Here is a 27,118-nt window from a genome sequence, read left to right on the forward strand (position 1 = left end):
CTTACTGACTGAAAAAAAAATCCACTTCTCAAAATGGTTACCCACAGAAGAGAGGTACACCATAGCAGTATTTAATACCTGCACATTTTTCAATGGCTTATAAACTTCCCGAATTATACATTGCCTTCTTACAAAAGTCTTATTAAGTAGCAGTCATACTTTGAAAAAAACATTTCAAGAAATAAGCAGAGCTGCAGAATAAATTATTTTAAGAAATAAATGTAATAGAACATCATATATTCTTGTATATATCTTTAACTTTAAAGTTCTCCCATCTTACTTTTGCCTAGTCCTTTCCACAGAACACATAAATTACAATGTCAATCTGTTCCATGAAAACCAAATACAAGAAGATGTGAATATGGACAGTATGGAATGAGTAATATAGATTTAAAAGATTTTTCTCTATCTACAGACAAACTAGAATTTGATTCCTTGATGTCCATGTGTGGCACAGGCCACAAACTTGAGCCGAGGAATTTTAGGAAAACAAATGATAGTGAAAACTCCCCCAAAAATAAAGCATTCAAAAAGAATTATACTCCTCTGCTCGATGTTCAACACAACTGAAATAAAACACTCCATTTACAAGACTGACAAAGAGAAGTCAGGAGAGGCCACCAGGTGGGGAATTGGAGCAGAAGAGAAAAGGAGCAGCTGGCAGTGAGTTTGCTTTAGGATTCCCACAGTGACAGCCGTGTCCAGAAGGAGCCTCGGTTTACCTTTGAATCCTCCGCGCCCCCTCCCGCCTTGGCCTCTGGCGCCGCCGCCGCGCCTCCGCCCGTCCCCCCGGCGCAGGTAATTGTCCCGCTCCTCCTCCGCCGGGGCCGCCGACCAATCGCTCAGCTCGTCTCTGTGATCAGACTCTGTTTCAGAAGCATTTGATGCTTCAGAATTAGTTCCTATCAAGAGGATGAAAAAAATCCAAACACGCCAGTGTAGCTTAGCATGAAATTACTATCGTAGAATGCAAAATGTATATATTTAAATTTTTTCTTTCTCTTTTTGTTAACAGACAGTTTTGGGATGTTTTTGCCTCCCAACCTCTTTAACGTACATAATACCCAAAGGTACATAATATATATTCTTCAAAATTCAAGACAGACTAATAAAAATTAGTTGTGTGTTTAAGGCTAAATAATTAAGTGTGCCGCATGCTTAAAACTGGTGTTATCAGGGTATCAACAGATTACTGAACATACTACAAAATGTAGTATGTACTACAAAATGTAATAAAAGTCTAATAAAACGTGGGTGTAATAAACTAGACTCCTTCGTATTTCTACAGCTGAAAGTTGTGAATATAACCTGTCCTGTCTCCTCTCACCACTGCAACTCATCTATGAAAAGAAAAAAATTCCATCATGGAACAGCCTGTAACAGACTACAAAAGGAGAGAACAAAGTCAAATGCTAGAAATGTATCAAATCAAATAAATGGCCGTTGCAATTTTTCCAATTAACAGATCACCTTTATTGACAAAAGCTAGTTCTTTCCCCATTTTTCCCCCCATAACCCATATTTATTAACAAGGTGAGTTCACATCTTCTAAAAATAGTAAACGTCACAAAAACATTAGTTTTGTATTATGCAGAATGTAAGCTAAGATTTTCTTTCAAAGCTCACACTACAGGCCTTTCAGTCAGAACAAACACCAGCTGAACTGCATTATGGATAATGAAATAATAGATTGCTCTGAAGAAGCACAGTCTGGAAAACTATTCATTAATGAATTATCCAAGGTTTCAAAGAGTAACATACTATTTTGGTGACTATGGTCTTCTAGTAAAAACATAAAAGTTCAATTTAATATGAAGAAAACAGCTTTCCTGTAAATTGAGCTACACAGTATTTTCACCTATAAATATTTATATTAGGATAGACTCAAACAGGCTTAAATGAAAACTGAGACTTCATTGTCAGGAATTGTTCAAAATATAGATAAAATAACAATCCTTGCCCTAAGGAGTTGGGGAATAGCTAGATATGCTCCATAATGCAGAAGCCAAGCATGCTGTAAGAAGCAGGAACTGCATGGAAATCAGCGTAGATTACAGGAAAGCACTATGCTTCAAAATACATTCTTACAGCATAAAGCTCTATATAATCTTATAACATTAACACTAAACATTAACTGCATTTTAAACAGCTCTAAGCCAAGTCTTTTCCAAGAAGTCACAAGGCCAGCAGGCCTCCCTGGGAAGCGCAGGTGTCCCTGGAGGTACCTACCCGAAGCATAGCCCGGCCCACGCCGGCTGTGCCCGCGGTTCCTGTAGGGGCGGCTGCCGCGGCCGAGGCCCGGCCCGTCGTCCGTCATGTACCCTTTGTCCTTGTCCGTGCGGTTCGGGGGGGGCCTGGAAGTAGCTCCGATCTGCCGCAGTTGCTCATCAATTTGCAATCTTTCCAAACGCAGCTGGTCCACTTCCTGTGCAAACACAAACCCAGCAAGTCATGTACCACCACTATTTAACCATCTGCATGTGTACACATGCGGGTCTCAGAAAGAAAAGCCACTGAAATATTACAAATGATCATCTGTCTGATACTCAAACAGCAACTCAGCTTTGCGAATAACTTGTCTAACAGAAAGACTTTCAAATGTTCAAATCTGTGCACTACCAATATAATTCTTCCTGTGGCAGCTGACGAGTTTAGGTTTGTATCAAGAAAAAGCACTCAGATCGAACACAAGCTCTTTACATTGCTGCATATAACAAACATAAAAGTTATTAAACAATTCTGATGTAACAGTATTGTTCCATAAAAAGGCACTCTGCTGCTAAACCCTACACAATAACAATGAACAGTATGAGGAATGGGAGGAAGCATAAAGGCATAGAGAGAAAAGTGCTGTAGCTCAGGCACAGAGGCATCAGCACACAGCACCCTCACCATACACAATTAGGTAAAAGAGATACAACAACAAATATTCATGAAGTACCTCTGCCATTTTCAGATATTACCTAGCTCACATCAGAGTGGCAATCCTCTTTTGTATTCCTTTAATTAGGGAGAAACTTATTGAAAGAAGTCCAGGTAGGACTTTGCTAAGATGCTTTGGTATTCAGGAATGCACACCATCAGTGACTTGTGGATATCTATTCTCTCCTCCTTAAGATGTTCCCTAACTCAACCTTCCTTTAGGAAGACTAAGACTTCTTGCTCCAGACTCTCCCATGCTCCTCAGGACAAATCTTATAAATAAATAAAAAAAAAAAAACCAAAAACAACTGAGGATGACATTCAGTACCTCATTCTTCCTATTTGTGAGCAAGTTCCCTCCTCCATCCAACAGCAGGCCTGTATTTTCTTTGGTATTCCTTTTACTGCCAATATACTTGCAAAAGGTCTTCCTGCTCCTTCACATCCCTTTCCCTATTGAACTCTTGATGGACTTCAGCTTTCCAAACTCATCCCTGCCCAACAAACTGTTTTTATACTCCATCTGATTCACCTATCGTTTCTTTACTCCTTGTATTTTTGCTTTTTCTATATTAATTTAGCCACAGGCTCCTTGTTGATCCCTGCAGGCCTGATACTTTTGTGTGAACACCTGCATATGAAGATGGACTAGTCTTGATCTTGCAGAAGGTGATGCTTTAAGAGCCAGCTCTTCCAAACCTGTTTTCCTTCCAGGAATGCATTCTATGGGATACTTCCAAGCAGATCCCTGAACTGGCCAAAGTCCACCTTCCTGCAGTCTGGGGCTGTGAATCCTGGTATAAGTCTTTAATCTCAAGATCCTGAAAATTCACTACAGTCATTCCAGCCAAGTCTGCTTTCTTCTTTTTACAGAGAAAGAAATTCATGACTCTGAGCTCATACAGTATGTTTGATGTTGATGCACTGTTATCCATCTTTTATAAAAAGTTTCCTTAATAATCTTTGCATGGAGGCATGAAAACATGAACATCTTAGAGGAACAGGTCTGTTCCCTTCTTGTCAGTGAACTGGAGGACATTATTCTGAATCATACGGCAACAGGCCACTAAGATAACAACATTTTCTGTGTTTATGTTTAACAGGATGAGAAGGCCAGGATAAAACCTTAGAGATAAGAATCTATCCAGCAGTTATTACAGACTGATGAACACTTATTTGTGACCTTTGGTTCAGGAAGGTTTAAGAGCACTAAGACAAAGTGACCATAGTTGACGATGAGCTGATCAACCTAAAATAGAACTGCTGGGCTACTAAACACTTTCCACTACCATGTCAGTCACATACCGACTCACGTGCAAGGATGCATTTTAGGCAGCCAAAGAAGTTTAAACCAGAACTATCTTTTCAAATCATAGTGAGCATACAAGAAGTGAACTGGATTTTGAGTATTAGTTTTCATCTGGTTCTTCTCTGCTTCTGCTTTGTGACAGCTGCAGAGCAGCTGTGCCTCTGCTCCAGACCACTGACAAAAGCAGGGTTAAAAGGTAAAGCAACTGGGTTGGTAAGAAAACAAAAGTTGTTTCTTCTCCTGACTTCTTTGACTACCTGTACTGAAAAGTATAACAATGTACAGAAATTTTAGCATTACAAAAGATTCACTCATAGCTACTGCACTGACTGGACATGTATCAAATCCTGAATGGTCTGAAGGCTTCAAAAACGACTCCAGACTTTATTAAATGAACTCAAAGCTGTTCCTACTGTTAGATCTGGCCCTGCCATTGAAGACTGGGCAGTTGGCCACAACCACCACAGGCAAAAACTCCAACCTTAACTATAAGCAACAATGTGGGATATTTTTTGCTCCCTGTACAACAAACCACTCATCACAGACTACTGCAAAAGTTACAGAGCCAAGAGGCAAACACAACATATAAAGCTGAGTTGCCTACAAAGCATACTCAGGTATGAAATGTCAATTCATTACAGGAAAGGTAGTTTAGCATTTTTGCATTAGAAGAAATGCCCACTCTATACAAGATTCTGCATGGAAGGCTGTTTGCTCTGCAGTTGCATGAATGACTGACTACTCTCTCATATATAAAGCTGGAAGCACATTTTGGGAGATTTTTTTATTTTCTTACTCTTCTATAATTTGCATCCTGAAAAAAGTTGTCATCCCATTCTTCAGAGAAATTACTCTTTCAAAACCATTTCATTTTTAGACAGAAAACCTGTTATAATACTAATTGCTCAAGAGCCTCTGGACCTGAACAGTTTATCATCATCACACTGTTACCATCCTAAGTATTGATACAAAAAAAATCACTGCTAAAGCAGCATCATTATCCTTACCTTTAAATAATTAAGATGATAATCCAGAAGAACAGTTGCATTAGTGATGCTATCCTTGGTTCCTACAAACACAAATGGTACCATGCCCTAGAACACAGTAACAACAGGCTTTGGTTATTGATTAGGTATTGAATTCTGAATAGAACCAAACTTACTACTGTAAAACTTGAAAACAATTCTTACATCACGAATAATTAAAAATGAAGAAGTGATATAGCAGTATATTTTAATTCTGATATTGACTACACCATGTAGTCTAATTCCCTTTATACAAAGAGCTTTTTTAAATAGGCAGATTTAGATCATTTGCATCACAATATCAATATTTATTTTTCTGAACAAGTGAAAAAGAATCAATTTAGAACACTTTGTTTTCTCCCTTCAAAATAATATCACCTTTGCTGACCGCATCAATTCTTTCACATCAGCTGCTTTTTTTATCTACCTTTGATCTTTCAAAAAAGTAAATCAAATTTAACATTGTATCACAAAACAAAACCTGATCCTTCTTGAAGACCTGCACAGTTGTAAAAAAACTGCCAAAAGATATTCAAGGAAGAGTTAGTATTTTAGGTGATGATTTCTAACTTACAGTTCTTCTACCCTTCAAGCATGTGAAGCAATTCAATAAATATGTGGAAAATATAAATCTGGAAATTCTAAAGTTTGAAATTATGACATTGAGAGACTAAACACCTAAAGATTAACTTAGGCAGGCAAAGCAGATGGAAAAAAAATCCTATCTTAAAAGGCCTCACTGAGTGTGGAAAACAAAGTAAACTTCAGCAAATACAAGGAAAATTTCTACACCAAAACTTGACACTGAGACAGGTCCACACAGCATTTCAGAGGTGTGAGTGCAGCCTGCACAGGCCCAAGGAGTGAACCTGACTGTTCCAGCAGCTGCAGCACCTGGGCAGGAGAAGCTTAACTGTGGACTGCAGACATTATGCTGAGCAGCTGCTGAAGCCCATGCCACTGCAGACCAGAGCCTGGCACACCTGCTGATTATCTCAAATATTGTTCTGCTTCCTCTAAAGAAGCCTTTAATTTTCACTGTACACACCCTTTAAATAATTGCATTCCAAAGGAAGGTTTGCTGCAGAAATGAAATGATTTGAGACACAAATGTCTTAAAAATGAAAAGCACATTATGCTGAGATTGCCCAGGAGCGGCCAGTCTATAATTTGTCTCTGCTTTCAAGGTTGTGTTTGGTTTTCTTCCCCCCTCCCTTTCTTTTACAGGCAAAAACCTTACATTAGACCTAATACATCTACATTAAGTAACCAGGAAAAATAATATATACACAGTCCTCTAGCCCTAAGGAACCTCAACATTAACACTGACTCTCATGAGCATTAGAAATTTTATAGCCACAGGCATTGTTGACTGAAATGTTTTATTATCTGGGGTATTTTAAGTTTCATAAATATTTTATACAACCTGATAAAGAGCAGTGAAATTTCTACTAAACTGGCACTAACTAGCTCACAGTATCAATTATTAAACGATGACAAGACAAATGATTTAAGAGGGCATTTAAGGAAACGGCTTGCTGTTGCTTCTGGCAGTGGATTCAAGGTATAACAATGCCAGCTATTAAGAATATGAGCTGGTAACCATGTCAAGCAATTTCAGCCATACAAAAGCAGCAAAGTGCTTATTTATTGAACCTCATTTTTATCTTCAAAGCAAAAGTACCTGTATTCAACTTGGCTGCAGTGGGGAAAACTGAGCAGACCTTATGTGCATACTAAATTTAGAGATAAAAGTAATATATATTACTGTAACAAACAGTACCTATCTCATTTTAAAATATTAAAAGCCTGAAGATAGCCTGTTATAAAATTATGGGATATATAAAACTGCACTTGAAACTAATGGGCAGTATTCTAACATTGCAGTCATATAAAAAAAACCAAATGCTGTATTAAAATGTAATTGAACTACTGTTCTACTACAAGAAGAAGGGTTGCAATATCCAAATTTACATATGGGAAGATTATTTGGATTTCATAGTTGAAATAAAGCTGCATTCAATTTATAAGTACTAACTCTTACCTGTTAAACTCTTATCTCAGGTTTCTGTTATTGCACCTGACATGACACAACTAACACATGAAGCAGTGCAAACAATGCCAGTGTTAGAAATGTCATTAACAGGTAAAACAGTAGTATGAGTAAAAAGGACCTTTCAAGATAATCCTTAAAAGTTGGCTTTTGGACATAAAAATGTAAGCAAATCAGTCTTTTCAAGTCAGAATTAAAAAAAAAAAAGAAAAAAAAAAAAAGCCCGACAAACTCCCTGCAGCCATGAGTACTGGCTCTTTTACCCTTCTGTGATTCACTTGCCTGCAGCAATAGCAGCACCCTCTTGCTTATTACACTAATTCCATTTTATGCTGCAGGAATTTATCTTTAGAAATTAAATATGACAGACCAGGGAAACCTCCAAGCGTAAATATTGACCATTTACCTTTTCAGACTGATATAACATTAGTAGAATAGTAAAAAAAGCCCTTAGTTAATTGCTTAGCCACTCTGTAGAGAAAAATGAAAACTGGATTGTGGATTTCCAGTAAGTCCTACAGCAATAAAACAGCAGAGGAAGTACCTACTCAAGCAAGAACATAAGATTCCAGAAACCATATTTCATAGCTTATCCAAAGTAGCAAACATTCTTAGCTAGTGCATATTTGGATTTTGAGGTAAATGAAAGGCAGTTCAGTTTTCTTTAAGCACATTTCACACCTGAAACTGCAGGGAGTCTTTTTGCATCAAGATGTTAAGACCTTCATGCTGTAAGATTTTTTGCATACCTCAACCTTGCCCCTCAATGCAGCCCCACACAGAAGTGCCTTAAATGACAATGTTTGAGACTTCATTCAGGCCCTTTACAAGGCTGACAGCCTTCCTGTGCAAACCTGGGGTTTCACAGTGTTCATCCTTGTTTTTTCTTTAGGTTGTAATTTACAGGCTCTTGTTAACCTAGGTGGTATTTTTTAAAAACAGAGATTTAACATAAAGCGCAAGTTTTTCATTTCAACAGAAGAAATTGCTAATGCAAAATTAAACCAGGTAAAAACCTAAGAAATCGAACTCAAAGAAGATTAATGAATGAAACCAGCAAATTTCATATATATATATACATATATATATATATATATATACATACATATATATATATTTATAGTCTAGCACATGCTGGGAAATGTTATTGCTTCCAACATGAAATCTCTAAGAAGGTGCACCACCAGTAAATTTCACAAAGCATTTTTCTACAACAGAGAAGCCAAATTTATATTCCTTAGCATTAATAGGAAAAGATAGAATCTATCAGAAAACACATAAATCAACACTTTATCTTACCACTACAAAGATACAAGGAAGAATTTATTTTATCATTGGGTAGAATATAATCAATTAACAATAAGAAAAATTAAGTTAACTGAAAACATACCTCTTCTTGTGGAATATTTTTATCATTTTCAGCCTCAATTCTCACTCTTACAACGCCAGATTTGTCCACTATCTCCTGAATCAGTTTTCCATTTTTTCCTATTACTTTTCCTACAGAAAGAACATACAGAACATTCCACCTTTATTGTTTTCCCCCCAAACCTGTACTCTAATTAGACAAGACTATTGAAGTACCAGGGCAAGAACTTGATACTCTACAACAAAGATTTAGCTAACAAGCCACAAATTAAAATGTCCACATAAGCTTGTGGTGTTAACTTATAAAACACATTATAAAACTTATAAAAAATAAATACTCAGTACATTGAATGCTTATTTCGCTTTGCTTTGGTAGGTTTTAAATAACTTTAGAAAATTACAAACATTTCTGTTTGCATTTAAAATATCCCATCAAAACAAACAAAAAAGTTTTTACAGTGCCTTAACATTTGCTGCAACTAATTCCTGTGTAAGCAAAACTTAGTTCATTTACAAATTCTTAGTTGATCAAAAACTACCAAAGATACTGTCTACGGCAGATGTAAAATTCTCTAAAACTGAGGATTTTAGACATTTTTTCCAGTAATTTATAATGCAAAGATAAACATAGAAATAAATTATACTCCAATGTCAGTAATGCAGACAAGTATCTTTTGAAGCATTCTAGTGTGAGACATGGAAAATGGAAATTTAGTTCTCTCCAATCTCAGCAAAACAACATGCTGGCTGCAAACAGGCAGGAAAACTAAGCTGCTTGGGATGTGATGAGGGACAGCCACATCCTTCAATCTTGAAAGCCACAGCTTTTAAGAAAAGCTTTAAAAATGATACCAAAGATGTTTTCTGCAAGTAACCAAAAAAAGTATTTTTATTTTACAAACTGCTGTAAATCTTAAAACATGTTCTTTTTTCATTGGCACATCATTAAATTAGAGGTAAAAAACCCCAAGTGCATAACAGCTACTGCTTGACTGATACAATTAATCCATGAAGAATTTAAATGTCACTTTGAGTCACACACTCCTATTGCTCCAATCATTCAAAGCTAAATAAAGTTTCTTTTGGTGTTTCAACTTTTCTGACATGAGTTTTTTCAGAAAACATGAAAAAATACAGCCAGTAAGTTCCTCCTCAATGACAAAGGCTCTTCTGAGTGTCAAAAACTATTTCTGAGAACTTTATCTGAGTACTTTATTTCATTATATATTACTGGCAAATGGAACAGCACCTTACTAACAAATGTAAAAAAACCTTGGTAATGATTTAAAAAACTAAATCAAGCAAAATCTCCACAACTTACTTCAGTTACTCCAATCAAAGCTTTTGTAAGGATTTGGCAACACACACAAATATTTTCAAACAAAAATGTCCATACAGTTTTTAAAAAATAAATAACACATTGGTTGGATTTTTTTCAGTTTGGATTTTTTTTCAGTTTGAATTTTTAAAAGTATAATTAAATAGAAAAAGGTGGTTGTTTGCATTTTCTTTAGATTAAAAAATATCAGTATATATATATATCTAAAAAAGCCTTCTGTATTTTTAAAGCTGATTACTAGTAATTTTAAAAGTCAAATTATTAAACATAGCTTATTACAGACATAACATAGGGTTCAGCCAAAGTTATATGCCAAAGTATCCATGTCAAGGATTAAGAGTAGAAATGAAAACCTGCCAAAAAGATATAATTGCTAAGTTTTAAAGAGAAACAGACTTTAAGACCTCAAATTAAAATAATGATGGCAGGTTATCATTTTCACTTATCATCAGCAAAAACAGGAGGGAATAAGAAAGGGAAAACTACTGCTTTTAATAAATTCCAGAGCTGAGCTGACACATTCCTTGGTACTTGTCCTGCTGCAGAATTTCACACTGCTTCAACACCAGCTTTCATACACTCCCTGACAAGCTATTAAAGTATTTGCTTTCAGGGCTATGTTATACAAAGTTATTTTCTCTGCTTTTTTCTTATCTACTGAATGAAATCATGTATTTTTATTTTGCTTTGTAGCATCAAAAACTCACTAAAAGACTTCTCCACATATACAAGGGCTGCATGTGTTCTTAAGGACTTTTTTAATTGTTTGGCAATAGAAGTATTTTAAATTTTCTTCATCACTGATACCTAACTCCTAGTTCATCTCACAGTGCTGCTTCTAAGCACCTCTAAAAGGACAGGAGAAAAAAGACAAATGTAGGTAAAAGAAATTGTTCAAAATAGACTAGGAAGATATGAGACTGCAGATTCATCCCTCTATAGCTGAACTACTCTCTGGACTTGTTTGGGGGAAGTAATTAATTCTCTGGCTCAATCCAGAAATTATTCTGCCTCATACTTTAACATCAGAACATTGCTTCTAGTTCAGTGCAGTCCTCAGAAGGCATTTTCCTTACTATCACAGACACAGCCTCCAGAACTGACATACCTACTAAATTCCTTGGGACTTGTATGACATCTTCAGCAAATTCAAGGTAACTTCTTGCCTTTTTCACCGCATCTTGATCCTGCAATACAAAGATGTGTAAGAAACAAGATTAATTTCCCCAAGGTTATTTTTGCTTGTTTCTTTCAAGTATTTTCTGAAATAATAAAGAAGGGAACTCACCTCTCCATAAATATGGAATGTACAAGTATCTTCATCAAGATCAATAGCAGTCACTCCAGGGACTTTTCTGGCTTGCTGAATATTAGCACCATGAGTGCCAATGGCCAAACCCATTAAGTCTTCACGTACTACAAACTGTTCATGGAACCGGGATGCAAGTTGCCTAGAACTCTGAAGAAAAATCTAGTGTCAGCTCACTTTGATTGTCTCTCCAGCACACTGGAGAGAGAAATCAACACATAAATTTCAAGCCTATTTTTCAATCAGGTACTTAGCCTACTTTTTATTTACTCAATCCCTTTACTGCACTTATTTTAGCTTCAAAAACACCAAGGAGTCTCCTCCAGAAGTCTTTTAAATATTAACATAAGGTTGGTCTCTACCTGTGTTGACACCTCTATTTTGAATTACCCTATAACAGCTACAGCTATCAGGTGTTACTAGGTAAGACAGCACTCATAAGGTAGTAAAATAGTAACTGTGGTTATTATTAAAGCAAACCTTAGGATCTCTGATAAAAAAAAACAGCACCAATTTCAACAGGTGGGTGAAACTGTAATAACTCAACTGCTGACGCAAAATTATAAATGAAACAGATCAGCTGTGGATATCCACTGCACTTAAAAAAAAATGAAGAATCTGTGCCTATGCATGACAACACAAAAACTGTTTGAATTCAGAGAACAAATATGTTCAGAATTTCATCCAGAAATCACACATCTACCCAGACAGAAGGGTCATACTGAGAAGTCACAAGCACGAGTATAACAGAACACAGGAAAGGAACAATTGTTAATGCACTGTGGGAAGACAGAGAATTTCCAACTGTGATAATTTATTAAGGAAGGAGCATTTTGCAAGGAGGAAACAAGATACAAGCCAAGATATATAATCCTGTCCATATTTCTGCATTGCAATCAAAGCTGTAACTACTCTCAAGACATACATAAGCACACTTCAAATTAGCAGTTTAATGTCAGCAAAATGATGTTGAGAAAACATCAAGGAATTGCCCACAACAAGCCCAATACTGTTCCAGCTACACTGGTACTCCTTTCTGACCAGCTCCAGCTTAAAGCTGTTGGTAAAGATCCTCTGCTAAATCACAGTTTCAAGTAACTGGCTACAGTAGATAGTGGTGTAAGCATCCAAGTGCTGTGGAATACTTCAGATGCTCTGAGAGCACTGACCACTACTTCAGTAGCTACATTACAATTTGCAATTGTAATTTGGAAGACAAGACAATTTGGAAAGCAAAAGTTATTTTTCATTGCTCACATTTCTACTTCTAACAGATAATCTAAATGCCGATTTTCTAGCTGACATCTTTTATACACAGCCAAATAAGAGGAAAGAACAAGATGACCAAGACAATTATCAATTGTTAACTATCTACATGTGGAAAAGATGAAGCTACATCACTGAAGACCTTGGCTTTGACAGTCAAACTAGAGTTCTACTGCCTGTACTAAAACATCAGCTTTTCTGCAAATTATGAAGTGTGTTCTATATAACATCAGAAATTCTGTATTCGACTTCCCTCCAATACATTAGTGAGAAACATCTATGCAAGTAACATATTAATACGTACACAGCAGCCATAACTGAGTTGTACTTAGATACAGTAAAATATGAACCAGATTGAAAAACACTTGTCAATTCAGGCATTTTAGTATGTGAAAGACACCCAAAAGAGCTAAATCACACCCACTGGGAAGGAATGTAAACAAAAAATAACCTGTTATTTTAATTGATGCTCTAAAAGCCATGCTTAAGAAGTAGAGCCATGCAAGTCAAGAAGATAATATGCAAAAAAAGAAGGTACAACAAATAGGAAGAAAAAAACTCAACTGAACAAAAGAAGCTTGCCTAGTGATAATGACTTAGAAAACAAAATATGTAAAACTGCTAGAAGAAGGGGCAGATTTTTAAAGCTCAGTGACTATGAGACACATACAAAGGTTTATTTGATGAAAACAGTGAGCTGCTATCAATAATGCAATAAAGCCCAAAATGTTTATTGAGTATTTTTTCTGCAAATGGACACGTGCAGTTTGTTGGTATATCAGTGTCCCAGCAGCAATCATGAGTATGATTTTTATTATTTGAAGCTCTTGCTTTCAACTTTGGATGAAACCGATTTTATATTTACTCTAAATACAAGAAACACAAATGCCGGAATGAAAAATACCAGCCAACTTCTGTCACACAAATTTTAACTGTATATATTTAACTCACAACCTTTATTTAAGTACTTAGGTAGAAACTGAAGTTCAACAATGGTTTTCTAGGGAGAACCAAATCAAGTTTGAGACTTTCACAGCAGCAAAAAGACTCAGTATTACAATGACAAGAAGAATCCAAGATTAATTTGGGAAAGGAATCAATGACAACAGTTGTTGGTGCATGCATTTGTGGGGGCATGTAAAGGGAATTAGCTCTAAAGAGGCTGTTGTTCTTCCCACATCCAAAATAATACTTTGCACTTCAAGAGGTAAACTGCCCACACAACTGTCAGCTCTGGAGGATAAAGAAGAATGACTACTGAAGAGCTACAGTGGGGTGCTCAGTAAGGAACACCAATGAGGAAAAGCTGGTCCATCCTTCATCTTGACAAAAATCAAAACCCAAACAAACTTGGATTTTAGCTCTGAAACACGGAAATCAAGATATGAAAGAGAGAACAACAGAAGTGCAAACTTTGTAACAGTGAATATTACCCACTGGATACACAAGGCCTGAACATGGCATCCCACTTCAAACAGATATAAACCCTGGGAAGGGGGAATGAAACCTGGCTCTGCAGAAACACTGCTGGCATACACCCATGTCAAACTGAGTTACAGGAGTTTAAGTGGTACCTCTGGCTCTAGACAGTGAATCTAAAGTTTTCATCAATATTGCCATTTTTTCTAATTTGTAGATAGGAGAAAAGTGATGAAGAAATATTAATTTTGCTGTATAAAAAAAACTTATTTCCTTGCCTACTCTTTCTTTTTTTTTTTTCCTCTTACCCATGGACAAGTATGACTCAAGCTTCTTGCCAGTCAACACCCACTCACCAGTCACAGGAGTATCAGAAGCTGTATCTGCTGTAAGATTATTTCCTAACATTTTATCTATAGACAAACCTATCCCTTCATATATTCTACCAGCATCAGTTTTCACCCTTCCACCTCATTTTCATGGTGTTATTTTGCTAGATCCAGTTCTAGTCCTATCAGGATCATAACATATTCACTCCCATCTACTTTTAAAGCTACAAAATATGTGGCATTATTTGTGCAATGATGGTTATTTTATTTTAACTATATTATGATTAAAAATATGAAAGAAATACATGTGTATGTGTGTCTACATATCAGTATTTAAACCTCCACAAAATTCTGTTGATAAAAACAAGTCTTTGAAAGAATAGGCCCTATAACTGTAAACATCCTAGTTGGATGACACTTCCACTTGCCTTTTATATCACCTAGATTATTGTCGATACATCATTACTTTCACCCCAATACAAGTCCCACCAGCTAAGGAACACAGAAGGGATTTCTTTATTATCTGTTTCACTCAAATTACTGCAGGGAAAACAACCAACATACCTCCAGCTGTTTGCTGGCTTCTTCATTTCTCAGAATCAGGGATAACTTGGTGCGAAGACTCCGAAAGTGCATATCAATCAGCATGTTGGCCCGCTTTGTGGTTACGTCGTTGATTGACTGAATTGTTAATAAACAGAACAGTGCTTTACACATGGACTCTTGAAACAAACCACTGCCAATGGTACAGTAAAACATTTGTACTTACCAAAATAATAAGCTGGTGGTTTTCAGAATCATATGTTACAGAAAAAGCTCCAACTGCCTTTTTGAAGTCCTTATGTGCAGATTCTTTGGCACACCTAGGAATAAAAATGTAACAAAGTTAAAAATAGTAATCACTGCATTTATGGTTAACAGTCAAAAAGAAAAATTCCTTAACACAAAGAATGTAAATAAAGATTTCTAAGCTCTCCCTTTCAAAGCAGGTGTTATTTTATTATAATTTATTTTACTCATTTTCCTTTCATTTGTTTTCACATGAGTAAGATTAGAAATATTTCAGAAATTTTCTGTATGTAAGTCTGTGAAATGACAAGTTACACAAAACTACATTAAAAAGCTATAATCACTATGATCAGCAAGTTCAAGATTTCAAACACATCATGAACCATTAAAATGTGTGATTTCATTTTAATCCTTGGAGCATTCTAATGACCATATGCTCATCTCATGCTGTGCTTGGCTTCTCCAGGTTTCCTGTGTCCACTCACCACCAAGTCAACTTTTCTATGCTGTAACACTAACTTCAGGAAGTTTTAGTCTAACCTGAATTTATAACTCATTCTACACTGAGGCAATAACATGCATCTCAAGGAAAGCAGAAAGAGACTGAAGGTAAACAGGGGGAGTCAGTATTAATCTGACTCTTAGAGTTGTAACTATATGACAACACACCCATGGCCTAGGAGGAAAGTTAGCTGGCTTTGGATCATACTCTGGGAGGTCTCATTATTGTTCAACTATTCCCAGAGCCATCATCAAAAAAATAAAAGTTGACCAAGAATGGATTCAGATTAACCTGTGCACACCACTGAACAGCGCTAAGAGTGAAAATTTCAATCTGTATCACACACAAACCTTAAAAATCTGAAGAAAGTGTTTCTTCCTCCAGGACTAAACCACAATTCAAAAATCATCTTTTCTATTTTTGAAGTATGACCACATCGATATTTGTATTTTTCACATTCTTACATTTCAATAAGTTAATTTATGAGTGGTAAAAAGTATTTTTATTCCTCTTGTCTCAGGCTTAAGAAGTTACCCACATTCTGAAACAAGTTATAAAGAAACGCTTGTACTTACATTTGCCTTAAATCTTCAGGGACTGCCAGTTTGATTTTATGAAAAGTATCTTTTGTTGCGGGTTTATTGGGGTTCACAGATCTCAAACGCTCAATTGTGACAATTTCGTTGTATGTAGCATCACAGGCTGCATATTCTATTACGTAGAACTGATATAAAAATAATAAAATCATCCAAGCCATATATTTTATGACATGAGTGAGCATTACACTATTAAGTAAAAGGTACTTTTGTTAACTGTACAAGTCAAATTTGACTTCTCAGGTTGCGGTTAATGGTAATTGCAACTGTTCTAATCAAGAAACTCTTTAAAAATGAATAGAGATTAGTTCAAACCACAGTGTACATCAATACGTAAAGAGAAAAGAAAGAAAAAAGTATAAGTAAATATAAAAAATATATATGTATATATGCATACTCCTACCTCACCCTTTATCATTCTCACTTTAGCCAACCACCAACAGCAGGGTTCTTTTTCATTTGCTCTGGAATAAACCTGAACAAAATACATACATTATATTCTTAAAAGACATCACAAAAACTGACACTAATATGATCAGGAACTCCTCAGGAACAAAATCCAGCAAAACATCTTCGTACATTAAGTCTCTGAGCACAGCACAGAAAGCATGTAACAGCAAGACTGTATAGACAAATAATAATAAACAACACAGTGCCAAATCTACTGGCATTAGAGGCCTCAGTCTTGCATGCAGTCAAAAGAGATAATTCAGACTTTTACATCTGTTAGTATTTAATCAACAGTATTTCTAATTGTGTGTAGGTTTGATGAGGTCCTACCAGTGGGTGAGAGGAAGGTCACACATCTACATTTCTTTAGCACATTCATGCTATCAGCCACATCCACATTACAGAAGTTTTGCCATTTTCTTATCTTTCAAATTAAAAACCTACAGAGCATGCAAGCAGAATGCAAATCTTGCAAGTCCTCTTTCTTTAAATTAATTATAAAACTAAGTGTTACAATTTGATAAAATAAGGAGGTTTTAGAAATATGCTGCTTTAAAGTCAATCTCTTTGCATCTACACATAAGTATTTACATATACACATATATTTCTATGTTTTTAAGTATACACACATATAATGCAAATTATCTGATTCAGCTTGAAGCTTTGGTAATAGAGACATTATTACCTTACAGCTTAACAACTATTTCTGAATTAATCCAGTCCTAAGAAGGACTGATCTGTAATCAATGCAACACTGATCATGTTTGTAAATCAGCATATTTGTAACTCAGCATGGAGGTCATGGTACATGGAATTTTACATGGCCTTTTGTGGCACATGGAATTTGCATCCTGTATTACTGTCAGACTCTGGGTTTGGTGGTGTGCCTGACACTGTTTTCTGCAGTACTTGGAATCAAAGTAGGTGACATCACCTAACATGGAAGCAAACTTTCCAGTGGCCTGGCTGACATTTTTCACGGCAAGTTCTCTCACTTCTCAAGACAAGAGCTGTCAATGGAGCATACACACCTCTACTTCATCGCTTTCATTTATGTCTTTATTATAGCCTGCAGGTGGTGGGAACCTCACATCATGGAATGGGATTTGTCTCTCTGGTTGCCAGCTACAAACAAAAATCACAGTGAATAGTTTAAATATTTTCATCTTCTTTGTAAGCAGAAATCAAACATTTTTAATCCATTAATTTTAGAGTTTCAAATTCTGTGGAGGTTTTGTGCATATATGTATTAAAGGTAATGTGATCCAATGTACACGTAATAAGAAAAAACACATCTAAATGACCATTAAGCATCTTAAGTGAAACCCTGATGACACCTGCAGCCTTTTGACTCTTCTAGTAGAAGCTCTTCCTCTATTTACAGGTAAGATTTTTATCCCCAACATTAGAAACATAGCTTAAAAAACATTCCATAACACATTTGGACACTGGCTTCAAAACAAGCCTGTATCTTCTTTTTCTTTGGTTCTACTTGATCAGAACTGTCATAATTTTCATTTAGGAAAATTTTAGTTTCTAGATCAGAAAATTGGTATTCATCATTTATCTATAGAACAAATTTTCTAATAATGGAATCTTCTAAAAATAAGGCAAGACATTCACAGGAGAAAGAGTCAGTAATAGCACAACTGTTGTCTTACTCAAACATGGGTTGCCATCATGTAAATTCAATTAACAACATGATTATTATGGTTTTGCACTTGAAAGTATTTAAACCATTAAAAGCATTTATATAAAAATATCACAAAATAGTAGATTCTAATATAACTTTAGAAAACGCCAGCATCCATATTTAGGTCAATCAAATGCAAGGTTGATGCTGTCATTTACAGGTACAACAACAGCAATACACTTACTTGTTTTCAAATGAAACTGTTATTGAATCTTCATGCACATCCTTTACAAATGCCTGTGAAGGAAACAAAGTATAATTATGGTATGCTTATGGACATTTTCAAAAGCAATTTTAAGCCTGTAAAACACCTCCTTTTCACAAATATTGATGAATCTCACAATAAAAGTATGTTTTAAAGTCAGCCTTTTTCATTTTGCAATAGACTTCTATGAAACACATCCTGAAAGCTGATAACCTCCTTGTGTTCGTGACTGCCAGCGCACTGATAGACAAACAGAATGCCTCAGCTATGAAGACATTGTTTCTACTTTTTAGAAGCAACAGGAAAGGTTAGTAGGAAATTAAAAGATAGTTCAAGAGTTTTAAACATTTGATTTAATAATCACACTTAATGTATAGACAGGCATAGAAATTAAACATCAGTACTCCTCAAAAAACAAACAAAACCAAAGCACACAAAACCTCCAAGTCCTGTCTCTTCTTCCTTTACCTCAAAGTACATTTGAACATTGCACTAGCAAAACTCATCTATCCCAATTTCAGCAGAATCTTCCCCATATTTACTTCATCACACTAAGTCGGTAGAGCACAAAGTTTAGATAAATGCCCTGGGGCCTGCCTTCCCTTTTTTCCTGGGGATGGACAGCAGTTGTGCTCTCCATGCCACCACAAAGAAGAGGACAGAACTAGAATTCAGCACTGAGGGCTCCTCCTGCTTTAAGCACTCAACTGTCTGATTTAGATTTGATCAATATTTAGCTTAAAGCTCCAAATGCTTCCTCCTCCATTCCCCATCTACAGAACAGCAAGACCAGCGTACTCAAACAACTTTGGGATCTACCAATGAAAATATTTTTCTTAGCCTGAAACAATGGAGGTCACAGGTTAACCAGGGATGAAAAGATTGTGGGGTTTTATTCTTTATTTTTACAGTACCTCTATCAACTTCTGAAACAAGTTGATGAAGTGCTGAATATTCCACTAACATTAGTCCACACATAGTATCATTGCAAGGTAGGTAAATAAAAGCCCATGAGCAAGAAAGAATAGAGAAGTTTTTTCTACTAATGGAGATCCACCTTAGTAGATAAAATTCTCAGTGAATTGAAAATAATTTAGCAGCAACTACCACTTCTGTAGAAGAATTAGTTAATGAAGTATGGAACATTTTATTACTCTCCATTTGATTATTCTTGCCCTTGCAAGTTTCCAAGACAAGATCTTATCTCTTACAAGACAGTAGGAGTCTCTCTTATATGGAACCTAAATGGTTTTTAAAAAGTTGTTTTGCTATTTTTGCTTTAAAAAGCATTCCAAAATATTTCCTGAGTTGCAGCTGTATCTTAGGATCAAAGAAGAGTGATGGCAAATACAGAGTTCCAAGAACTGGCTAAAGTTAAGTGGTAATGCACGTAAATGTCATCATTCAGAGTCATTCAGTACAAGGCAGAGACCATCCAAGTTGGTAACAGAAACATAACCAATGCCACTGTGAACAGAAATCAAAGGAAAACCAGTGACAACAGCAAAAAATTATTTTACACCTTGTTTGCCTCCCAATACTCTTAACAACAAGACTTCATTATTGCCAGCAAGCCAAGGAGACTTAAAAAAGTCTCCAAATGTATTTGCATAATTATGAATATCAAAATTCCATATTCCTTCAAAGGGGATTACAAGCACAGCTGATGTTTTTCAATGACATGGTACAAAGAAGATTTAAGACCACATCTTAAGATCATGTTTCATAGCAGCACAGGAAGTTTTTTTACATCAAGAGACAACAGAGCTCTCAGTTGATTATTACTGATACATTTAGCTCATGTTTCATATTGGTGTATTCTGTAAGAGGATTCCAGAACTGGATATGCATTTGAACAATACAGTGGTGGTCTTGACTCATTTCACAGCATCACACATATCACCTTCAAAGGCTGCATCCACATGTCTTCCAATGGTAGTAATGTGCAACTTATTCTTACAGATGCAGCTGAAATGGAACACCTTTAACACCTGAAAAACACTACGATCACTACCAGATACTAGGTATGGCTCCTTTGTGCCACAGACTGGACAAGGATTAATAGTAGTACTCAAGTATGTAAAAGCAGAGATTATTATACAAAGCTAATGCAACAGAAATTATACCAGCAACACTTAAAAGCCTAATTTTCTCATATTTACAAAATGTCAAAAAAATAACATTTCCTTGTACAAAAGATACTTCGGGAGAAGTCATCACCTCTGTGGTGATGAAAACACCGAAAGGTGCCCCAATCAGCACTCTAAAAAGTGACAGAAAATGGCAGAAAAATTCACAAGTACAGCAGCAAAGAGAAAGACTACATCTCATACTGAGAGAAACAGAAGAGAGCTCCTAACAGCCAACTCACCTTGAGCACAATCCTAGGGACTACAGCAATATATCTCATTAAAGGTAATAATGCAAAAAACTACCATTAATAAGTAAACCAGGATGTGCACCAAATAAATCTTATGTTAAGCTGAAGACTAGCCTGGACCTTCAAATAGTTTAGCAATTGTATTATCTGGAAACAGTAAAACTTGAGAGACATAGCTAGCTGAAAGAGGAATGAACTACACTGTCCTGTTTCAGCTCTCCTTAAACAGTTCTTGCACACTGCTTTGGTCACAATCCAGAAATCAGAGGGAACCTGAACCAGGAACATGAGTTAAACTGCTGACCTAACACAGGTAGCATCAATACAGACGCTGCCAGAGAAAACCACAAATCTGAATTTCTTTAGCTTACACCAAATTCAGAAGAGTCAACCACAGAAACAGATGAATACCTAGTTTTCACTTCAGTCTGGCCAAAAACATTGATGTCATAACACTGTGGTTTGTCTTATAATAGTCTTGCAAAATTACAAAAGTTCAATGGAATAAATTTATAATTAATTACAAAGTTAACAACACCTTGTCAAATATCTAATTTCAAATATGCAATAGATGAAACACATCTGAAAACCTCTCTGTGATCTTTATGCTTAAAAACCACCATGCAAAATATATTAATGACTATTAATACAGTCCTTAACAATTGGCTGCCCAATCCTATCTATCCAGAGAAACTGAGTTTTCCTTGTTTTTCAGTTTCTTGTGACACAGAAAAATGTCAGATACTTATCACATCAGTTTACCATTGTCAGGACATAGCATCATGTCAATTTTCCTCTAATATAAATATTTAAACAGATCTGTAGCACAAAAATGTATTTGGACTCTTCAGCACTATATATTTCAATTTGTACATTTCCAAGTACAAACAGAAAAAGTCTGAAACATTTCTAAGTTTTCCTTAAAAAATCTAATATTTAAGCAGCAATGCCTTTGGAAAACCAAAATTAATACTTATCCAAACTGTTTGGTAGTCTTGTTTTTGTAATACTTATTAAATTACACACAATGCTAAAAAGAAATGAAACCTTTAACACCTAAACCAAATTCACAGACACAGGACAAGACAGCCCCAGATGTCAGTAAAGGCAGAGAAGAGGCTCTGATCTCACACAGTGTATCACAAGAAATACAATAATAATTCATCAGCCTTTTTTAGATAAAGAGGGTAAGTAGGCATGAAAATTCAAACATAATGGTGCAGATATATGAGTTTAAAATGCACCCCCATGACGGGACAGAACAGTTGCTCTGATGAATTTGGTCACAAAGATGAAATGCCTTAGAAACAAAGTGAAACTGGACAGAAGCAAAATGAGTAAAAGACTGAAGCAGCTGACATACCATTATTGCTAACAGCAGAAACGCCAAAAAAGAGTACACAATAATTGTGAACAGTGGCACATTTTATAATGGCAAAGGTTGATTCTTCTTCTCTAATGTGGAAAAAAAAAAAATCAAACGTGGTAAGTTTTCTACACCAAATTTGACTGTGAGTCACATAAACCATTTCATTTCTCTCCATGCTTCAGATACAATTAAGTAAAAAAGTTTACAGCATGGCATTTCTCAAACAAAAAAGCATTCATATTCCAAGAATGGCTATATGCTGAATATATGGTCTAAATTTTACAAATTATTTTTTTAAAAATAAGAATTACTGTAAACACCAGCATATTTTTATTTTTATGTTAAATGGAATGACGAACACTTCAAAGGAAAAAATAAAGGCTTCAGCTGCCATGAAATTTTGCTTTTTTAAAGTCTGCTCACATCATCAGATGTGAGCATTGTCAACCATTTTAATAAAGGAGGATAATTAACTGTAAGAAGGGAAAGTAGGGAAATAGGCTTTTTAACATAAAAAAGGCTATGTTGATAAAAAACGTGCATCTACTGTTAGTGTAACCGTTCTGTAACATTTCATACCTGTTGGAAGGAGAATGTCAAAAGGGAACTCGGTGTATAATCAAGTCTGAGAAAGGCTGGACATACAGAGGAACAGAATAGGGAGAAGAAAAATAGTCACAGAAATGGTCACCAGACAAGGGAAAAGTGTACAGGCGGTCATCCTCAGAAGGACTGAGCAGACAGGCTCATGAATGTACAGACACTGGAGATATTGGCTGAGGGTGTCTATATGGAACAGTGAAAGAAAAAAAAGGATACAGAGGGCCACAGGAACAGCTGCTAATAGTGAGACCCGGAGTAATAAAGTAGTAAGAAAGATGAATTATTTTATCAGCTGCAGCTTCAATGAGGTTATCTATAAAACCAAGCAAACAACAGCAAGGCGCTGAAACTACTGTGATAAGAAGTGGAAGATTTTCACAAGGTTATAGAGCAAGAAGTGGCAAAAATTGGGTTAGAGACAACATAGAGATATTAACAACAAACACTATCACATAACTGACTGCCTCAAACAGGATGCTCTCCATCTTTAGCAGAGGACACAGAGAACCACTCCCAAACTCAAAAAGAAAAATCAATCCCATGTTGGAAAGGCATCCAGCATGTCCCCTTCTAGAGGGAAATATCTAAAGCTAATCCCAAAAAGATTAGGCAAAGGCTGGCTATTAGTCTTCTGTGAATAAGAACTTCAAAACCCAATTTACTACTCCTATACAAGAAAAGACATGAGAAGATACATCCTAACACTGCACACCTTCAAGATCTAGTAACCTGGCTGTGAGCTGCAAAAAAATCAGTTTCCTCCCCTTGGATTCACAGTCCTGGTAGTTGTTGGACCAGTCTTCATAAAATAAGGAAATCTAACATTTTCTTTCAGAGGATTCTGGGCCCAACCACATAGCAAGTCATGACTAAGCATCTCTAGGTACCAGATTGTCAATTATCCCTGAATCATGCCCATTTACTGTACTGTGCTTTCCGTGGAATAATTCATCTTAGGCAAGGAGGAAAAAAAAAAAATCATGAAAGTACAAAGTATGCACTAAGCAGTATTTTGATTCCATTCAGAAAGAACCGGTCTGCACTACAGCAGTCACATCAACACACTCCATTACACCTGACCAGGATGAAATTTGAATTCAAATCTTACAGGTGAATATGAAGGCATCCTCAAACCATCTCCTATGTTTTGTGTGGGACATGAATCCTCTGGATATATCTCAGAAAACACTGGTTTGTTACTTTCAGCAGGGCTTAGGTGGGCAGTTTTGCACTGGCAAGATCCAGATGCTGGTGGGTACACTAAAAGCTCAGGTCCTCAGAGAGGCCTACAAGGAGGATATGGAAAGCTGAAGCCACAATTAGGTGCCTACTTGAGCCACTTTATCCCATCCTGACTACAGCAGCCTCATACTCCTGCCCCTTCCATGTCTTAGTAACAGGAGAGGTGTATTTTTCAAAAGAATTTACATATTCTCATTAATTCAGAATTATTCAAAGCCAAAGAAATCTTCACCAGTTATCAGTAAGTAATGAGATTGAATAAAATAATTGTTTTGCTTGCGGTTTGTTTGAAACATTACTGCTGTAAATCACTTCTCAGGAGGCTGCTTAAAGAAACTTTTAAAATGAAAAAATAAAATCATCCTGTAATTAAGTTCACACTTGACATCACTGCACACTTCTTGTTATGCTGGGTCAACATTCATTTTTACAACCGAATTGCCAATCTATAAGATGGGCATAAAACTCACAAAAAAAAAAAAATAGATATATTGCTTTATAACAGAGTGATACTCAGACATCAGTGAAAGAAAAATCTGTAATTAGAATTCAAGTAATTCAGACTAAGGAAAAACTAGACGAAAATTGCTGGTTTATACTGAACACTACTGCATGAGAGTGTAAAACAACTCCCACTTTTTTATTCTTTTTTAAAAAATATATGTTTCATTAATTTTAAGTATGATGCTCCATCTCAAGAGGTAATTCAGGTGAAGACAGATAAATCCATATGCCCATTTTCCCATTTAGACAATTTAATCAAAGCTGTTTGGTTAGTGATAAAGAAGAAACAAAAAAAAAAAAATCCAGTCAAAATTTCTAAAAGTTAAAGGACAAACATAACCACACTGCTTGGGGCAATGTCTGTGGTAGAACCTAGGTACACTAAATCATGAATAAGCTTCCATATATATATGCTCAAATTAAGCTTTCACCTACATACAAGGGGTACAGGGCCCCATGGTGTCAAACTTGAACATAAACAATAAAAGTTTCAGAAGCTTTCAATTCTCCCAGGTTTATTCAATAATATTTCTCACTAAATAATGTACCATGTCATTATTACTACCATCTCTTTCACATCATTGGGTAACTACTATAATTTGATGAAAGCCTCATTAAAAGTTCTACTGTGCTCCTTCTGCTTCTTTCTGACCAAATACTGTACCTTTAAAAACATAAAACTGATTTTAAAAAGTGCTAGGTTATTTAATTCCAGGAAGCAATATGCAGATCTAGAAGTTTGACTACAGCACTGCGAGCCCACAGGATGCTTGTTTACCACTCATTTGTATCACATACATACTTTTTGAAAAAAAAAAAATTTCAGAATAGCATACTAGCACATGTATTTTAAAAATAAGCTTTTAAGAGATCTTTTTTTCTTCTAAAAACTCGGAGGTGTTGGAACTCTATCATTTGGATATCTACCTAGCTCACCACAGGAACACGTGAGTGTGAAACTCTACCCAGTCCTTCATTGCTAACATAAATATTGGATGTCGCACAATAACTAGGCCCAGTTTTTAAAGTCCTAGGATCATTTAAACCATGGGAGACTTGCAGGATCTGATTCATGGCTGTTCCTGCTATGTTGATAACAAGTCAATGAGAGTAGGCCCAAACCAACCATACACGAATTTTATTTTCTGTAAAACTACCGAGTTATACCCTATCAATAAGCCGATTAATACAACCCCACTCATGCAAAGCCACACAATACTACACAGTATTAATAAAACATATTCAGTGCTCATATGTTTAAGGCTCAGGGATGGCTTTATTAAGCACAAGGGCTTGGAAACAAACATGCAATGCCACTAAGTAATTTCAGTAAGAAGAAGTTCATTCGATATCTGTATGCATTTAGGAACTCAGCACAGATACATATGGCCAAGCAACGCTGTCTTTGGTATCACCAGGCAGCTTCCCCTGCCATGGCATTAGCAGCAAGAATCCACCACAGCATTTCATCAGGAATGTGCATGAACGAGGGCCCCCCTTCTCCCCGCCTTGCAGGCCGTGCTCATGCAGTGCAGCTCTCCTGGAAACCCGGGCGGCGAGAGAGACTTTCCTTAAGTAGCGACAAAAGCTGAGGATTTAGCCATTAATGCCCCATCCCGGCGCTGATCCTCGCTCAGCGCCGGGACAAGGCGGCCCCGGGCGCCCCTTCCCACAAAGGGGGAAGGCCCGAGGCCTCCCCGCTCTCCTCCCCGCCGGGCCTCGAGTCCGCTGGGCCCCGGCGGCCCCGGCTCGCTCCCCGCGGCCACCGCCAGGGACCCGCCGCGGCCTCCAGCCCTGCCCGGCGCTCCCTCCTCCCTCCTGCCCCGGGGCCTCCGCTCTCCCTCAGCGCGGGGAGGAGGAGCCGCCGCCGCCTCCTCCTCCCGCCGCCGTGCCCGCTCCCTCCCCTGGGGCCCGGCGCGGCCGCGAGCACCCGGTACCTTGTAGAAGGCCCCGTTGGAGCCCCGCACCTCCACCACCAGCTCCTCCATGTTGTGCGCGGTGCGGGAGACCCGGGCCCGGCGCCGCCTCCCTTCCCTTTCTCTGTGCCGGCGCAGGCGGGGGAGGAGCGGTGTGTGTGTGCGGGGCGGGGGCGCTCGGCTCACGCCGAGCCCGGGGGTGTGGCCACGCTGGGCGGGAGCGGGGGGCAGCGCCGGTGGCTCCGCTCGGCGCCGCCGCTCCGGGCCCGGGGCCGCCGGAAATGAAACCGAAACGGCGGCGGGCGGCGCGCGCAGGGCGCCCGGTTGGCACGCGAGCGCTCGGGGCCCGCGTCACGTGACGGCGGGAGGGGCGGGGCGGGGGCGGGAGCGGTCCGGGGCCGGCGCGCGCCGCTCGCTCGCCCACCCGCCGCCGCCGCCGCCGCCTCTGTAACGGCCCCGCGCGCGCGCGCAGCCGCAGTGGCGCGGGGCGCGCGCGGACCCGGCGGTTGCGGGGCCGAGGTCCCGCCTCC

General features: G+C 37.5%; 1 protein-coding gene across 4 annotated transcripts in view; it reads right to left on the bottom strand.

Annotated features, from left to right (window-relative positions):
- The window catches only part of FMR1 (fragile X messenger ribonucleoprotein 1), a 31,279-nt gene extending 4,563 nt beyond the window's left edge, over positions 1 to 26,716 (bottom strand). For 2 of the 4 annotated variants that reach the window (XM_021547879.4, XM_085570966.1), the window contains exons 1-13: positions 26,610 to 26,716; positions 18,554 to 18,606; positions 17,708 to 17,801; positions 16,630 to 16,701; positions 16,206 to 16,354; positions 15,109 to 15,202; positions 14,904 to 15,020; positions 11,305 to 11,475; positions 11,125 to 11,203; positions 8,700 to 8,809; positions 5,239 to 5,325; positions 2,230 to 2,425; positions 723 to 866 (exon numbers count right to left, since the gene is read on the bottom strand). In XM_021547879.4, coding sequence (XP_021403554.1) covers positions 723 to 866; positions 2,230 to 2,425; positions 5,239 to 5,325; positions 8,700 to 8,809; positions 11,125 to 11,203; positions 11,305 to 11,475; positions 14,904 to 15,020; positions 15,109 to 15,202; positions 16,206 to 16,354; positions 16,630 to 16,701; positions 17,708 to 17,801; positions 18,554 to 18,606; positions 26,610 to 26,660 — 1,417 coding nt within the window. In that variant the 5' untranslated portion in view covers positions 26,661 to 26,716. Of the gene's footprint in view, positions 1 to 722; positions 903 to 2,229; positions 2,426 to 5,238; positions 5,326 to 8,699; positions 8,810 to 11,124; positions 11,204 to 11,304; positions 11,476 to 14,903; positions 15,021 to 15,108; positions 15,203 to 16,205; positions 16,355 to 16,629; positions 16,702 to 17,707; positions 17,802 to 18,553; positions 18,607 to 26,609 lie in introns of all 4 variants that reach the window. The other 2 variants (XM_021547878.4, XM_085570965.1) reach the window with 1 other exon arrangement.
- Positions 26,717 to 27,118: the final 402 nt, after the last annotated feature.

This window comes from Lonchura striata, chromosome 4A (assembly GCF_050655825.1).
Source record: "Lonchura striata isolate lonStrDom1 chromosome 4A, ASM5065582v1, whole genome shotgun sequence".
In the NCBI taxonomy this organism is placed as follows: domain Eukaryota; kingdom Metazoa; phylum Chordata; class Aves; order Passeriformes; family Estrildidae; genus Lonchura; species Lonchura striata.